Genomic DNA, 16113 nt, shown 5'->3' with positions numbered 1-16113 from the left:
TAAAAATGGAGCAGGACTAAAAAAAACATAGAGTGGAGCAAGTTCTTAGTAGCTGGAGGCTAGTTACAAGATGAGGCATTACTAAATCCATGTACAATCCCTGTGGCTAATTGCAAGATGAGGTATATCAATAAAAAAAATCCCCTGGCAACTATATATACGGCCGGTTAATTGTACAAAATGTAACTAGAACTCCACAGTCAACTCTTAAGGCTTATTTAGGTGCACTACAATCTACGTTAGGTGGATTGCAGGCACGTACGCTATCTACATCGACAATATGGCTAACACTGGGGGAAGAATCACCAAAAATCCATAGTTAACCTTTAACGTTTCCAATCCACGTGGACAACATGCATGCACCGCTATCTAGAACGTCAATACGATTGAGTTTGACTTCCGGCCATACACCTTCCCCTATGTGGCTGTGTCACAATGGATTTGCCGACGGCGTCGACCAGATGATGAGCCTCCGATCCCGGCTGCAGCGTGCTCTGGTCCTGCCGGCTTCGCGGACGGCTGTGAGATGCCCTAGCTAGCTAGTCCGCCGCCGACGAAGACACCTTCTGATGCCGCATGCATGCATGCGCCATACCCCGCGCGTCCATCGGTACTGTCTGTTTCGCCGGCGAGACGGGACAGATATATAGCTCGAAGAGGCTGCCGCGCGCTGCAGTACGTCCCGGCACTCCGCGCGTATATTCCTTTATTATTCCGATAAATATAAAATATGGTCTGACTTTTATTCTGAAAAAACAGCTCTTATAATCGCGTGTACTCCCCAACTCTAATCTTGACCGCACACAGAAAACGAACGGCATCTAAAATGCCTCCAGACTGCAGTCTTCCTTATATATATAGGAAGTCTGGGTTCAACAAACAGAATGCCAAAAAGAATCTAATCTAAATTAGTCGGCGCCTACAGTCTCGGCGGCTCCGGGCGTGCGGCAGGGCTTCGGTGATTCCGGTGCCTCCGCCGCCGGACTAGGGTTCCTGCCAGCGTGTGCTCCGGCCGTGCTGTAGAGTTTGCGTCAGGCATTAACCTAACGCTGATCAGCAAGATGAGATTTGTTCTTTTCTTCGTATGCATTTGCTTCTTGTCCTTCTCAGCAGCGAGGGCGGAAGGTCCGTACCAGTTTTTGGATTGGGAGATCACTTATGGCAATATCAGTCGTCTTGGAGTTTCACAACAGGTTTAACTTGTTTCCTATTTGAGTTGATCTAATTTTCGAACTCGATCTTTTGCATTCATATTGCATCTTTTATGCAATTTATTTATAGATTGGTTTTCTATGTTTGTAGGCAATCCTCATCAACGGGGAATTCCCGGGACCGAAGATTGAGTGTCAAACAAACGAGAACTTGATTATTAACGTCCGCAACAATTTGTCTGATCCGTTCTTGCTCTCATGGTATGGTCTTTACAAATTTTTTTGTGCTAACTGATTTATTCTTTTATTGATTTCTATTGACAATAACATTGCATGCTATATTAGATGATGTATAGAAACAAACTCTTAGATCTATTTTTGTTATTTGTTTTAGAGTAAAATACACCGGCGGCCCTTTAAGTTATCGCCCTGTGCCACTTTGGTCCATGAACTTGCAAACGCGAAAAAGATGCCCCTAAACTTGTCAGCATGTGTCACTTTGGTCCATGAACTTGCAAACGCGAAAAAGTGCCCCCTGAACTTGTCGACGTGTGCCACTTTGGTCCATGAACATGCAAATACGAAAATAACACCAGCTGTATGGCACTGTTCTACCACGTGGCCGCCTCTGGTAGGCCATGCATGGCACCGTTTATGGTGCTGACGTCAACAATGATGTCAGCACTTCTTTTTTAATTTACGAAATTGATATATTTTTATTCGTAGCGTCAAATATATCAAATAATATATCAATTCGTTGCATTTATTAATTAAAAGAGATAATTTTAAAACAAGCAAAAATTATTCGTTTTCTAGGTTTCATATTTTTCCTAGGCAGAGTACACATGAAGAGGCTACACAAAACATTTCATGAATTTAGCATTTCATTAATAATTAGTTATGAAATAAATAAATATTTGTTGACGTGTTGAAAGATCCTTTACATGTTTATGGACCAAAGTGGCACAGGCCGACAAATTCAGGGGTCACTTGTTTTGCGTTTGCAAGTTCATGGACCAAAGTGGCACATGCGGACAAGTTCAGGGGTCACTTTTTCGGGTTTGCAAGTTCATGGACCAAAGTGGCACAGGCTGACAAGTTAAAGGACCGCCAGTGTATTTTACTCTTTGTTTTATAAAGAATGGGCCAATTGCAAGCATAATGTTGTTAAAAAAACCAAAGTGAATGGCTAAATTGTGGCTTTGCTGAATGCATCATACATGTGTGGTATTGGTTATTTCGTGGCAGTTCAATGAATCTCTCTTACATCTGTCAACCCATATGAACTTAGAGCTTATCTTCTCTACAAAATAGTCAGCAGCCACTAAAATAAAGTGTGGATGCATGCAGATTGATTATTCTTGTAAGGTCATATTAGTATTCATGGATATAATAGTGGGCAGACATTAAGATAAAATGTGGATGGATACAAATTTTTTGAGGGAACTGGAGGGGCCTTGGCCCCTACAGAATTTTATTAAAAAAAAACAGGAGAGTAAACAACGGTTACTAGTGGATGGAGGATACAAATTGATGGTCTTGACTTTTCGGCACTAGTATATAAATATAAATCTACTGAAGACGGGTCTAGCTAGAGCATCATGAATGCAGATATGTGTATGCAGAGTGTTTATCTTTTATCAAGAATTTTATATTAATGCAAGACATGTGCAGCGTGTTTCTCTTCTATCAAGAGTTTTATTAATGCAAGATATGTGTCAAAACAATTAGAGGTACACGGTGTCCATTAGATTCTCGGTTAACTTATATGCTTTTCCAAACTGAAATAATGTTAAATTGCAGAGTATTTTCGCACACAAGATTTTTTTAACAATTGATTAATATTGAAAAGTCAGTGCAGAAAATATTTGATCCATTCACTAGCGGGTTAATTAAGTAGTAGATTTTGCCCAACCCGAATCTTAACCGATTTCCCAAGTTTTCATTAATTGTTACGAAATTGCAGGAGTGGTTTGCAGCAACGCAAGAATTCATGGCAGGATGGCGTTTCTGGCACCAACTGCCCAATCCCTCCCGGCCAAAACTTCACGTATCGCATGCAGGCCAAGGACCAAATCGGCAGCTTCTACTACTTCCCCTCGCTGGCCTTCCATAAGGCCGCCGGTGGCTTCGGCGCTATCCGCATCTACAGCCGGCCAAGGATTCCCATCCCGTTCCCGCCGCCGGCCGACGAGTACACGGTGCTCATCGGTGACTGGTACGCCACCAATCATAAGGTATATATAATATAGTACCAAATGATCGATGACATCTTAGGGTTCTGCAGCAGAAGTAACGCTAACATCGACGACTGAATTTGTTCATTCTCTGATGGTGATCATTTTTGTTTCTTTAAATACATACAGTCTCTGCAAGACATGCTGGACAGTGGAAAGGAATTGCCTCCCCCTGATGGCATCTTGATCAACGGCAAGGGTAGTACGGACGCTGCACATTTCGCCGTGGAGCAAGGTGACATTTGACCTCTGTTATAAGATTTGAGCTACTTAATTTGTAGGCTTAGTTTTACTAGAAATCTATACTCTGTCTCTGCTTGTTATGAGAAATGCTATGGATTGCTTATTTGTTCTTGGTGTTCCTCTGCGCAGGAAAGACATACAGGCTTCGCATCTCGAATGTTGGCCTGCAGAACACACTGAACATCCGGATCCAGGAGCACAACATGACGCTGGTCGAGGTGGAGGGCACGCACACGGTGCAGAACACCTACAGCTCCCTCGACGTCCACGTCGGCCAGTCGCTCTCGGTGCTCTTCACCGCCGACCGCCCCGCCAAGGACTACCACGTCGTCGTCTCCGCCCGCTTCACCAACGCCACCCTCCTCTCCACCGCCGTCGTCCGCTACGCCGGCTCCAGTGGCCTTGCTTCCGGGCCACTGCCCGCTGGGCCCACCGACGACGTTGACTTCTCTCTCAACCAGGCTCGCTCCATCAGGTACACACACGTGTCAACTCATCTTGACCGTTCAACTCTAGCAGTGAACGGTGATCTCAATCAAGTGGATTTGTGTATCTGAAATTCTGATCGATGAATATATGTATATATATATATATATATGCAAAAACTCGAGCAGGACTAACCTGACGGCGAGCGGGCCGAGGCCGAACCCGCAGGGCTCGTACCACTACGGCTCCATCAACGTGACGCGCACCATCCGGTTGGCGAGCTCGGCCGTGCTGGTCGGCGGCAAGCGCCGGTACGCGGTGAACGGCGTCTCGTTCGCGGAGGCCGACACGCCGCTCAAGCTGGCGGATTACTACAACATCAGCGGCGTGTTCCGGCTCGGTGGCATCCCCGACGCGCCGGCGGCGGCGGCCACCACCGGTACTGCTGGCGGCGCCGCAACCGACGACGCGCCACCGCCGGCGGCCACCGGTACCGGCGACGGCGCTGCGGAGGAGGTGCGGAACGAGACGGCGGTCATGGACTCGGACCACCGCTCCTTCGTCGAGGTCGTGCTCGAGAACGGCGAGGACAGCGTCCAGAGCTGGCACCTCGACGGCTACAGCGTCTTCGTCGTCGGGTACTGCTACTGCATGCATTGCATTCTAGACTCCACATTTGACATGATTTGACGAACAAAATTAGCTAGCTTTGTTTGCTGGTCGGCATCTGATCTATGGTAATTTTGCATGTGGATTCTCATGTGTATATATAGAATGGACGTGGGGACGTGGAGCAACAAGAGCAGGGATGGCTACAACCTTGTGGACGCTGTGTCGCGCTGCACCGTGCAGGTGTACCCAAGAGGGTGGACGGCGGTTCTGATCGCGCTGGACAACGTGGGGATGTGGAACATGAGGTCGGAGGTGTGGGCGCGCAGGTACCTGGGCCAGCAGTTCTACCTCCGGGTGTACACGCCGTCGCGCTCGTTCCGCGACGAGCTGCCCATGCCGGACAACGCGCTCCTCTGCGGCCGCGCCACCGCCGCCGCCGCCACCAACAGCAGCCGCCGCCTACCCCTGCCGCGGCTGTACTAGGAGCAGCAGCCAGCTGCTGTGATCGTCCAGAGTCAAGGTGCGGTGCCACCAACTCAGGGATGATCAGGATGTATGGCGTGTGCTAGCAGTGTGTTATGGTCGTCGAACAGTCCTGTCGAGTCTTTAGTGTTGGGGATGAATGGATGCCCAACATATAGACATTTTATTCATATATAAGATTTTATTTGGTGGTTGGATTATTCTTGGTCTTCTTATTTGACATCTCAAGTCTCAACAATCATATCCTGCTAAATTGAAACTAAGAATCCGCACCGATGTTCAAGCAGAGAGATCTGCCTGACCTTTTGAGCAGTTGCTTTCAACTGCACAGTACGGAGTATATCCAAATGAGAGCCTACGGCAGCCAAAGTCCATTTTGCTTGCACAGTATATACAAATGAGAGCCTACGGCAGCAAAAGTCCATTTTGCATGAGACTTGATCTCATGCTGTTCTTACGCAAGCTGTTACGCCATGCAGATTCTGATACATCTTTCTCTCTCTGTTCTTTTTTTTAAATGATGAGAGCAACTCCAATAACCTATTTATATCTTTCCTAATTAATAATATTATACTCTTTAATACTCTCCTAAAATAGATAATACAGGATTTAAATTGTGTCCCAAAATATTTAACCTTATAACATTTCAATGCACATCTTTCTCTTTTGACGAAAACATCCCCAAAAATGGCCCTATTTGCAATTATTGGAAAAAATCTGAGTGAAATTCGAAGGTACGTAAGGTCTCTTTTAAAGGCATTCTAATCTATGTTTGGTGGAATATCTAGCAAGGAGCGAAATTGAAGAACGTTCAACAATAAAAGCTACAACCCCTACAAGTCACACAACTGATTAAAGATGATATTCGACAGTTCAATATGGCAAACACAACAAGCCATCGTCTCATCTTGAACCACCTCTATGTTAGTTACTATCAATGTGAGGATTTTTTTTACCCCGTTTTCTTGGCCACCCAGTCAGACGTTTAGCGTTTCTGATTTTTTTTGGTTCAGTCTTTTCTCTTCGTTTCAGTTTTTTTTAGATTGCTTCCCTCGTAGTTGAGTCAACGGGTAGTTTTGTAATTATCTTTTTGTTTCATGAACATGCACCGGAGCATAAGTTTTTCATTAAGAGCAAAAGTGGTTTTGTAGTTATGATATTGTCTTTTATTCATCTAATAAATTTTGTGGCAAAGCTCTTACCGTATTTGTTTCCTTTTTTTTTAAAAAAAAATACCAAGGCCAGCTTTGTTGCAACGTCGTTTCTGTCTTATAATATAAATTTTATATTAACTTAAAAGAACTCACAAATAATGCATGTAACCATAGATTACTTTAATATTATAGAGTATTTTCTTAAAACATGGATTCATTTTTAACAAAACTTGCTAAATATGAAACATAGTAATTATATAGAATACATTGTATTTCAATACAAATTCTAGAAGTTATAATGCACTCTATTTCAAGAACAGAGACAGTATATTGTATTAATGTAGGCAGTAAATCCAAAAGATGCAGTACTCTTCTATAAGCTGGCAACCTGGCACACACACAAGAGTACAAGACGTTTCAGTCTAGCTGCATCTATGTTGCACACTCGCAGTGCGGTCTCTGCACCAGTTTTAAGCCGCGGTTGCAAAATTGAACCTATGTAAATTTTCTGTAACGATGCTACCGTCGGTGGTCGAGAATTACGAAGTTTACAGTTTAACTGGTTATTCATTACAGAACAAAATAAGAGTATATCCTTTTCCTTCGGCTTTTCCGAGGCGAGGTGGTTGGAAGATACTGCCATAGTAGAGCCATATGAATACATGTTGAGCTCGATCTATATACAGTCTCTTATACAGTTCATTGAGTCGTCATCAATTAGCTAATTAATCCTGTTTTATTTTCTTTTAATTTCATACATATGCGGGTGTCTATATATACTCGTACGTTGACACCTTGCATTGGGAAGACCCTCACACTAATTGAAGGAGCTGTGATCCGTGGCAAGAGCAAGGGCGTAGGGCCTCAACCAATGGCCATCCACGGTGGGGCATCCTGTAGGCTCGCTGCCGTGTGCTTGTTGCTGGAGCTCCTCGCGCTGCAGGGTGGTGCCGGTGCCGCGGAGCCGCTCGTGCCGGCGATGTTCGTGTTCGGGGACTCCATGGTGGACGTCGGCAACAACAACTTCATTGACAAGTGCGACATCAGCTGCAAAGCCGACTACCCGCACTTCGGCGTGGACTACCTCGACCATGCACCCACCGGCAGGTTCAGCAATGGCTACAACCTGGCAGACCATCTAGGTATAGTACATTAGTACTCCTCAGAAAAAAAGCATATATATAGTACATGTCTGACCAACAATTTTGTTGCCGATCATGCATATCAATTGAACAGCACAAGAGCTTGGCTTTGCCGAGAGCCCGCCGCCATTCCTGTCCCTGTCAAACGCGAGCCAGTGGATGAGCAAGGGCATCAACTTCGCGTCAGGAGGGTCGGGGCTCCTTCTTAAAACCGGCAATGATGGAAGAACGGTACATCATCTACGAACACGCATGTGCTAGCTGTTTTCAGCTTTTGATTTGATGATGAGCACTTCTCTTATATTATATATATAGGCAACTTTACGCATTTCGCTGACAAGTGTTATATCCATCGCTGAGCAGTGTACGCAAGTTCTGTCCATCGCTGAGCAGGTCAGCAACTTCACGAATCTTGCTTGGCAGTGGGCAGCAAGTGGTGATAACAGGTCAGCCGATCTCTTGTCCAAATCACTCTTCTTCATCAGCGCCGGCAGCAACGACCTGTTCGAGTACATCGATCTAGGCCCCCACGACAACGACACGAAACTATTGCAAGACCTCGTTGCCTCCTACGCAGCCTACCTGAGGGTCGGTATCTATCGATCGCCGGCGAAATACTCCATCATCATTCTGTCGTCGTTTACTATCATCCTCAGCTAGCTAGCTCGGTTCTCTGAGACCGATCGATCGACCGATCGAGTGAAATGCTATGCATGACTCTCTGCAGGACTTGTATGACGTTGGGGCAAGGAAGTTCAGCGTGGTGAGCACGTCGCTGGTGGGTTGCTGCCCGTCGCAGAGACTCATAGCTCATCGTCTCCAGGACCCCAAGGGCGCCATCGACGAGTACGGGTGCCTCGCCCCGCTGAACAGCCTCTCCTACCAGCTTTACCCCATGTTCGCCGCCATGCTGCAGGACCTCAGCGTGGAGCTGCCCGGCATGAACTACTCCTTGGCCAACTCGACCAAGATGGCCGAGTGGGTGTTGGAAACCCCGGCCTCCGAGCCAACAAGCCTCAGTAATGAACGCCAAGCTCAGCTAGCTAGCTCCTCATCCCCCGTAACAAAAAAAAATGTTCTGAAAAGGTTCCGAATTAGTAATATAATTCTCACGCGATTCTTTTGTCATTTATTTTATTTGTGACAGACGACTTCACGTTCACGGTGCTGGACACTGCGTGCTGTGGCGCAGGGAAGTTTGGCGCGGAGTACGATTGCAACTTCTCGGCTCCCCTGTGCCCGAACCGCAGCAACCACCTCTTCTGGGACGATTACCACCCCACCGAAGCCCTGACGCAGCTCGCTGCGAAGATGATATTCAGCGACCCTTTCAGGCTCTTCGCCCACCCCATCACCGTGCAGCAGCTGGTCGGCGGTGGAGCGCCTGCGACCCTAGAGAATATATGAAATTTCTTTATTTGTCACCGGAGTCAAAAACTACATTGGAATTAAATGCGCCATGATTCGTGCATGTATGTGTGACCAGCGCAATGACACAGGGTTTTGAATTGATTTGAATTATATGTGTCGTTGTCAGATTGCGCGCATAGCCAGTTTAGTTTGTTCACGTTATAAATATTGGGATTTATAGGTGATTTTCTTTCACCCGTGACCGTGAGACGCTAGCGTGGGTGTGTTAACGATAGAATTGACAATAAGTAGTTTTCTATCACTATGACACACCTAGGGGTGTTTGGGACTGCTCTGCTCCACGTTTTTTTAGCTCCGCTCCATGTTTTTTAGCCAAACAATTTTAGCTCCACGCACTCAGTTCGAGAAAAAAGAGTGGAGTTGTGAGAGCACAACTCCACGAACTCGAGTTTTTTGTGGAGCTACTCCGCGGCGGAGTTTATGGAGCAGAGTTCGTGGAGCAGTCCCAAACACCCCCCTAATATCATCAAACACCTATATACGTACTAAGTAGTATACAAGTTCTAGAGATACACTATGAAGAACCCCTTATATCAAACATTTTGTTACTCAAATACTAGTACTAAACAACAAAGCTACTAACATCCAACAACCATACAAGCTAGAAGGGATTAACAAGTATTTAATTTCAAGCATGCGGACGGACCACTAGAATGATTGATTAGAGCTACAGGAAAACATGTCACAATTACTCGATGATTGGTTAGTGAAGCAAGAAAGTAATAGTTGGCAGTCCAAAAACTGAACCTTGCCACTTGACTGCTTACCTGTTGCTTCTGCTAGTGTCATTCTGCTATTGATGTCCACAAAGATGAGCTGCTAATAAACTTATGAATAGGCTATTGCATACGACAATGAAAAGCGCAATCGACCCAGACAATTTTAATTAAACCCACTGAAGAAAGGTGCTGAATCAAAACTTTCAGTCAGCCGAACAGGTTGAAGGCGGAGACTGCAGCACTGAATTGAATCTGAAACACTAAAACAATGCTGCGCTGCAGTTTTGATTCTGAAATTAAAATAGAATAGTTGCAAATTGCAAATCGAGCTGCTCCCAAAAGATCAAGGGCCTGTTTGGTAGGGCTCCTCACGAGGAGCTCTTCTAGAGGAGCCGGAGCCATTTTGGTGAAGCCACAAATTGTAGCTTCACCAAAACGGCTCCGGTTCCTCTGCTTTTTACCTAAAAACGGCTTCTCTAGAAAAACGATTGGCAGAGCTCCTCGGAGGAGCCAGAGCCGGAGCGGAGAGGAGCCCTGCCAAACAGACCCTAAAAAAGTATTACATTAATTCACCAGACAAGAGTTTTGCTGTGTCTTTGCTGTTACTAAAAACTGTTGTTTCAGAATCAACACAATGATGTGAATCAAGACCAAAGGAACTGAAATTTGACACAAAGCCTCAAATTATTATGGGAAAGCTATTCTAGTCAGATTCATCCGGAAAGATTGAAAGCATGCGAATTTCGAAAATCCGAAAAACCCTAAGAACAAGAGGGAATTTAGAGGAAACTCAAATTCGTGGTGCTCAAAGATAGATTTGATAGGATCACCACAGCCTTGATCATGCATATCCTACTACAAAAATCCCTCAAGAAATCTGCCCTAAATCACAGCCCACGAGCAAGAACAAAAGATTTCCCCAAAAATAGCTCCAGAAACTTTAAAAAAACTTCATATTTGGAGGAGATGGAGCTCAATATTGATCTTTGGATTAAGTCATGAGGCCCGATTACAAGCCACTCCACACTCCTAGCAGATAAAAGGTTAGAGTGGCAAAAAGTTCAATAAAAAAGTCTCTCCTTTCTGCCTCTTTATATTTAACCCTAGCTTTCTCACACACACACACACCAACAAAATAAGAGATATTCTAAAATCTTAGCCTAACAACCAACCATCTTCCATAAATCTTAGTCTATTTCCCAAGTTGCCCTTACAATATGTAGTATCCCAAATGACCCTAGGGCTAAAACACTCAAGGTTTTCTTTGTCGATCTGGCGAACATGATATCTTCTTGACTTTGCTTTGCCTAGACGCAAACTTTGAGATGCCACCACATGTCCGCTCCCTATTTTGAGACCCAAGCTTGTCAAACCCACTGCTGAAGGTTTTGAGACCCAAATCATCAAATCATCTATCCCCGATTTTGAGAAACCAAACCAGCAAACCCTTGTGCATGCCTTGCCATGTATGACTCATCAATGTTGATATGTGTCCGACCTCCATATCCTCGGCCAATAGGTTCACCAAGTGCTTGTGATATCTCGCCTTGAATTGATCCAACTCGTCCTTAACTCGGTCAATGTTGTCTTCATTATCTATGTACTCTTGCTCATATTATACTCAGTGTGAGCCACACATTGTCTATGCTCCGGGCTCTGGTTCTCAGTCCAAGCCTTCTCAACCGTCCTTCACCGTAGTTCATCGCGCATGGACTCTACACTTGAACTTCTTTTATAAGCGTGGGCCATGTCTTGGTGCACCCAACACTTGCACACTCACAAAGCCAAGAAACATGACGCTTCTGGTTAGCCATTAGCATAATCATGCATATAAGAATATGAACTTAACTAGAAAAGCCTCAAACACGTGAGCTCTTGTGTCAATCATACATCACAAATGAATGAGCCCAAGACACTTCTCAACTTGGTCTCTTACTTACCGCTTTTTTTGACATATTTATTCATATTTGTAACCTAAGACAAATATGCATTCATATCCGTATCTGACATTGTCCATATCTGACCCCGACTCTGAAGAAAATATGAAAACAAATATGGTGTAAGAAATATATGTTTGTATGTGATCCAATTATACCGCTAATTGGAATTTTTGACTCGGAATTTTCTAGTCCTCGCAAGGAGATGTTATTTTATTATGTTTTTGTTTCTTAGATTATTGTTTCTGAATTTGCTTCCGCAATGCTTTTAAGCTCTCTAATCACTCTTTGGGTTAGCACATCGTCACTTGACGAGTATAATGTTGATGATTAAAAGACAGTGTATGCTATGATTTCGATATATAGGGCTTGCCTTGATTTTTGCATATAACTTTTCAGCCCTCCGTTTGCCCAGTCGTCATTCGTGTCGTGGTCGTGGATATGCCGTATGCGCCGCATTTGGACAATCGCATTGAGGGGCCTCGTCGTAACCGCATTTGGCTTGGTGTTCAGCGAACAATCGCCTTCCATAGTTCCATTGTTTACCAAGTTACCAACATGCTAGTTTGTTTTCTATTGCAGAAGGTTCCGGAGGACGCGGTTGTGTGGGCTCCAGAAGCAGAAAATGTCCCTTTCCATCATGATACGAATACAGTTCTACGCATAGCGTTGCTCAAATACTCTTGCACAATACGATTTAAAGACTCTTTTTTCCTTGATCTTTAACTATATATACGCATATAGAGATTCACACTCGCTGATTGTTTACGCCTCAGTACAGCTGTCGTCCAAAATTCCTGAAAGCAGCGTACGAAAAGGATTGCAAGCAGTTGCCCTCAAGAACATAGACACATTTTGCCCAAAGAAACGAACTCACCGTTGGATGGATCGTGGACGTCGATTGGAGCCGACTGCCGTATCTGCCAAACGTCTCAGACGGTTTCATAGCAAGCGCGCGGACAATCCTTTCCAGTCCCGGTCTGTGCTGATGCATTCTATGTTTGGTAATGTATAGTACTCCCTCCATATCAAATTATAAGTCATTCTAAAAATCTTGAAAAATGAAACTTTTTAAAGTTTGACCAAATTTATATGATAAAATAATAATTATTATGATACCAACCAAATATCATTAGATTCTTCCTTAATTATATTTTCATAGTATACTCACTTTACGTTACAATTCTTAGTATTTCATTCTATAATTTTGGTCAAACGTGAAAATGTTTTGACTCTCCAAGATTCTTGGAATGACTTACAATTTGGGATAGAGGGAGTATATTGTAATGCCAGATTGGCAGCTTGCTGCGACGTCGTCATCGCGGTTCTCTGCGCACGAATGACCCAACGGCCGCTTGCAGGCGCGCGCGAACGGTCTGAAAACCCAATCCTGAACTGTCCTCACCAACACTGCTTGCCTTCCATACGCTGGCAATCAAAATTTTGCTTGGTGCTTGCCTTCCATACGCTGGCACGTACTCCGTATACGACGACGGTTCAGCTGTCGGTCGGTGTTACTTGTCCTCAGCCAATTGTGAATTGTCATTGCGAAACTGAATTTCTACGCCCGTTTTTAATTGTTCGGCCCTGAATCTGATCGACGAACACGAGGCTGCGGAGGTTCATTAACACAGTTCACGGCAGTACAGAACAAAATGGGCATATCCATCTGGATAATTTATTTACTGTGGGCGAGGGATCCGAAGACACCAACAGGTATGTATGCTGCAATAATATTGGTTGTATCTACGAGACTACGACCCCTCCATTCTGTCATGGAGTAGCAAATCCTGTCTTTTTCCTCGAGATGAATCTCTATATATACCCACGACGACCAAGTCGGAAATCCTGTCACGAACGAAGGCCAGCTATAGCGAAGAGCGTCGCAGTGACTGCGGAGAGCCGGCCGGAGACGACGCGCGCAGAGGAGGATGATGGCCGCCGGCCGCGCATTCGTGGTGCTCATTGTCCTGTGCTCGCTGCCCGTCCAGCCGCTGCAGGCTTGCGCCACGAAGAAGCGCCTCGTGCCGGCGATGTTCGTGTTCGGGGACTCCCTGGTGGACGTCGGCAACAACAACCACCTGCCCAGCGTCAACAACAGCTGCAAAGCGAACTACCCGCCCTACGGCGTCGACTACCCCGGCCACTCACCGACCGGCCGCTTCAGCAACGGCCACAACTTGGCCGACCAGCTAGGTATATATATATGCATTATGCATGTGTGTTTGTCAGTGTATATATGGAAAGTACTTTAATTAGTTTTCTTTTTCGATTGGAAAACTGCTAGCTGATGATAGCGAGAGCAGGAAAATTAATTAGTTAGTGTGAGACTGACTAAGAATTGTTGCGGAATGATATATATGTCGATATGATCGAACAGCTCAGCAGCTGGGGTTTGACGAGAGCCCGCCACCTTTTCTCTCCCTGAAGAACGCGATGGCGAGGAGGTTCAGTCGGCTGACGAGCACGGGCGGCATCAACTTCGCGTCAGGAGGGTCGGGGCTCCTTAATACGACCGGCGGCAGTAAAGTGGTATGTATATATATGCATGCAATGCTTGGCTTGGATTCTGTCAGCAGAGACGGCTCATCGATCACCGGCCTGGTTCTTCTGTTTGATATGCATGCAGTGTGGCGGCCAGGTGGTTTCCATGGCCGAGCAAGTCGGCAACTTCAAGAGTCTCGTTCGGGCGTGGGCGAGCAAGAAACCGAAACGGAAACACCGAGCGGCGGCGGTGGCCGACCTCATCTCCAATTCACTCGTCTTCATCAGCGTCGGCAGCAACGACCTGTTCGAGTACAGTGATCTCCTCGCAGATCCTAATCACGACCCCAACGTTACCCGCAACGACGCCGCTTTTTTGCAAGGACTCGTTCATCTTTACGCGGCCTACGTGAAGGTGTACATGCATACATGCATATACATACTCTCTATCTGCAAAAAAAAAAAAGAAATGCATGGAAGCTTAACTTGGCATGCATGCATGATCGATCACCATTTCCTAAACGACCTGTAAATTGGAATATGCATATGTTTCAGGACTTGTACGCCGCCGGGGCAACCAAGTTCAGCGTCGTGAGCCCGTCGCTGATCGGGTGCTGCCCGTCGCAGAGGAAGATAGCCAATGAGTCGAATGACATGGACGTCTCCGGCTGCTTCAGCACGGCTAACAGCCTCTCCATGCAGCTATACCCCATGATCAACTCCATGCTGCAGAACCTCAGCGAGAAGGAGCTGCCCGGCATGAAGTATTCCCTCGGAGACGCCACCGGGATGGCCCGATATATATTGGGCCAGACGCCTCCCAACAGCAGTACGTATATAATCTAATGCTCCTGAGTCCTGATCCTGACATGCATGATCCTTCTGACGATCTCCTCCATGATCAATTTTCTGATGCTGATGGTACGGTGGTTTTTTTTGTCAGACTTCACTACAACCGACCGCCCGTGCTGCGGCTCAAAGGATTACGGCGACACCGGGTGCAACACCTCGGTTCCGCTGTGCGGCTACCGGAAAAGCTTCTTCTTCTGGGACAGGTACCATCCCACCGAGGCGGCGTCGGCGATCACCGCGACGGAGCTCTTCAGCGGCAACGAGACCTACGTCCACCCGGTCAACGTGCAGCAGCTGGTGGCGTCGCGGCCATGATCGATCGAGCTAGCAACATTTTATTTGCATGCTTGTGAAAGCTAATGCATATATGCTAGCTTCGATGATATATGAATGATATGCTACTATATATCACTGCAACTGTAATAGCGATAATATATATAATAATAAGTGTCAGTACTGTGACAGACAGTGAGGGTGTGACAATTAGGAGATTGGTTTATTAGGGCCATACATTATAGAGATGATTATTGTGGTTGTGAGCGTCGAGAAGGTTCTCAGGGCGGCGTGTTCGTGACCGAAGATATTCCAATGCACTGATACCTGTTGCTTGTCATGTTCTTCCCAAAAAAAATGCTGGGGTATCTATATACACACACATCTCATATATACCAATGATAATGACTGCATTGTGTTGTTTATCTGTTTTATTTAAACTCTGTGCGCCGCACTAGTCCTTTAATTTTTTGTCAGGTAGGAAAAAACAAAGAGTGAACATTCATATATATGGTCCTCAGACTTTTGACCGATTCTTATTAATTAGTTTGTTCCCTTAAAGCTTGATCTGGACTTCTAATTCAAATTGACCCAACAGCCAAGAGCAACTTAGGCCAGCCCCAACACTACTGCGTGGCTTGTAGCCTTAACCTCACACACCTGACAAAAACAACCAGCTCACCTTGGTTGTAGCTTGCAGAAGTGTTACTGTTGGTGTATGTCTGTGTTGAGGCTACCCTTAGGAGTTTTCCCTTGTTCAAAGAAAGCCATTAAGAGGAGTTTAACCAGAAATTTGGTTACATGGACAATCTCAAATGACATGAGCTAAAACGGGCTTTAAGTGAAACTTGGAGTATAAAATTGGACGGCCTCCCTAAAGCAAGTTAGCGGGCCGCTGAAGAACAAATATTAACTCATGAAGGATTGATTCCTGTTGCTTGTCATGTTCATCCCAAACAAAATGTTGGA

The 16113-nt window shown here is 45.5% G+C and overlaps 3 protein-coding genes across 3 annotated transcripts; all 3 read left to right on the top strand.

The window, feature by feature from the left end:
• Positions 887–5345, top strand: LOC8057571 (L-ascorbate oxidase homolog). The gene is made up of 7 exons (XM_002448282.2): positions 887–1193; positions 1303–1412; positions 3118–3388; positions 3518–3623; positions 3761–4106; positions 4246–4695; positions 4831–5345. The coding sequence occupies exons 1-7, from the start codon at positions 1062–1064 to the stop codon at positions 5150–5152; spliced, it is 1737 nt and encodes a 578-aa protein (XP_002448327.1). The 5' UTR covers positions 887–1061; the 3' UTR covers positions 5153–5345.
• On the top strand, positions 7178–8855 carry LOC8057570 (GDSL esterase/lipase At5g55050). Its single transcript, XM_021463634.1, has 5 exons — positions 7178–7448; positions 7543–7679; positions 7812–8036; positions 8176–8461; positions 8596–8855. Exons 1-5 carry the CDS (start codon positions 7178–7180, stop codon positions 8853–8855), a joined length of 1179 nt encoding a protein of 392 aa, XP_021319309.1.
• On the top strand, positions 13470–15186 carry LOC8057569 (GDSL esterase/lipase At1g71691). Its single transcript, XM_021463633.1, has 5 exons — positions 13470–13731; positions 13916–14064; positions 14165–14434; positions 14575–14845; positions 14963–15186. The coding sequence occupies exons 1-5, from the start codon at positions 13470–13472 to the stop codon at positions 15184–15186; spliced, it is 1176 nt and encodes a 391-aa protein (XP_021319308.1).

This window comes from Sorghum bicolor, chromosome 6 (genome assembly GCF_000003195.3).
Source record: "Sorghum bicolor cultivar BTx623 chromosome 6, Sorghum_bicolor_NCBIv3, whole genome shotgun sequence".
NCBI classification, from domain to species: domain Eukaryota; kingdom Viridiplantae; phylum Streptophyta; class Magnoliopsida; order Poales; family Poaceae; genus Sorghum; species Sorghum bicolor.
Note: the sequence above shows the minus strand (reverse complement) of the source record. Positions and strands in the feature narration are given on the sequence as shown.

Excerpts from the sequence above, each read along its gene's own strand:
- LOC8057571 (XM_002448282.2), top strand. The coding sequence starts at position 1,062 with ATGAGATTTGTTCTTTTCTTCGTATGCATTTGCTTCTTGTCCTTCTCA. Across the intron at positions 1,413-3,117 it reads GATCCGTTCTTGCTCTCATG|GAGTGGTTTGCAGCAACGCA; the intron begins GTATGGTCTTTA and ends ACGAAATTGCAG. Across the intron at positions 3,624-3,760 it reads ACATTTCGCCGTGGAGCAAG|GAAAGACATACAGGCTTCGC; the intron begins GTGACATTTGAC and ends TCCTCTGCGCAG.
- LOC8057570 (XM_021463634.1), top strand. The coding sequence starts at position 7,178 with ATGGCCATCCACGGTGGGGCATCCTGTAGGCTCGCTGCCGTGTGCTTG. Across the intron at positions 8,037-8,175 it reads CCTACGCAGCCTACCTGAGG|GACTTGTATGACGTTGGGGC; the intron begins GTCGGTATCTAT and ends GACTCTCTGCAG. Across the intron at positions 8,462-8,595 it reads CCCGGCCTCCGAGCCAACAA|ACGACTTCACGTTCACGGTG; the intron begins GCCTCAGTAATG and ends TATTTGTGACAG.
- LOC8057569 (XM_021463633.1), top strand. The coding sequence starts at position 13,470 with ATGGCCGCCGGCCGCGCATTCGTGGTGCTCATTGTCCTGTGCTCGCTG. Across the intron at positions 14,065-14,164 it reads ATACGACCGGCGGCAGTAAA|TGTGGCGGCCAGGTGGTTTC; the intron begins GTGGTATGTATA and ends ATATGCATGCAG. Across the intron at positions 14,846-14,962 it reads GGGCCAGACGCCTCCCAACA|ACTTCACTACAACCGACCGC; the intron begins GCAGTACGTATA and ends TTTTTTTGTCAG.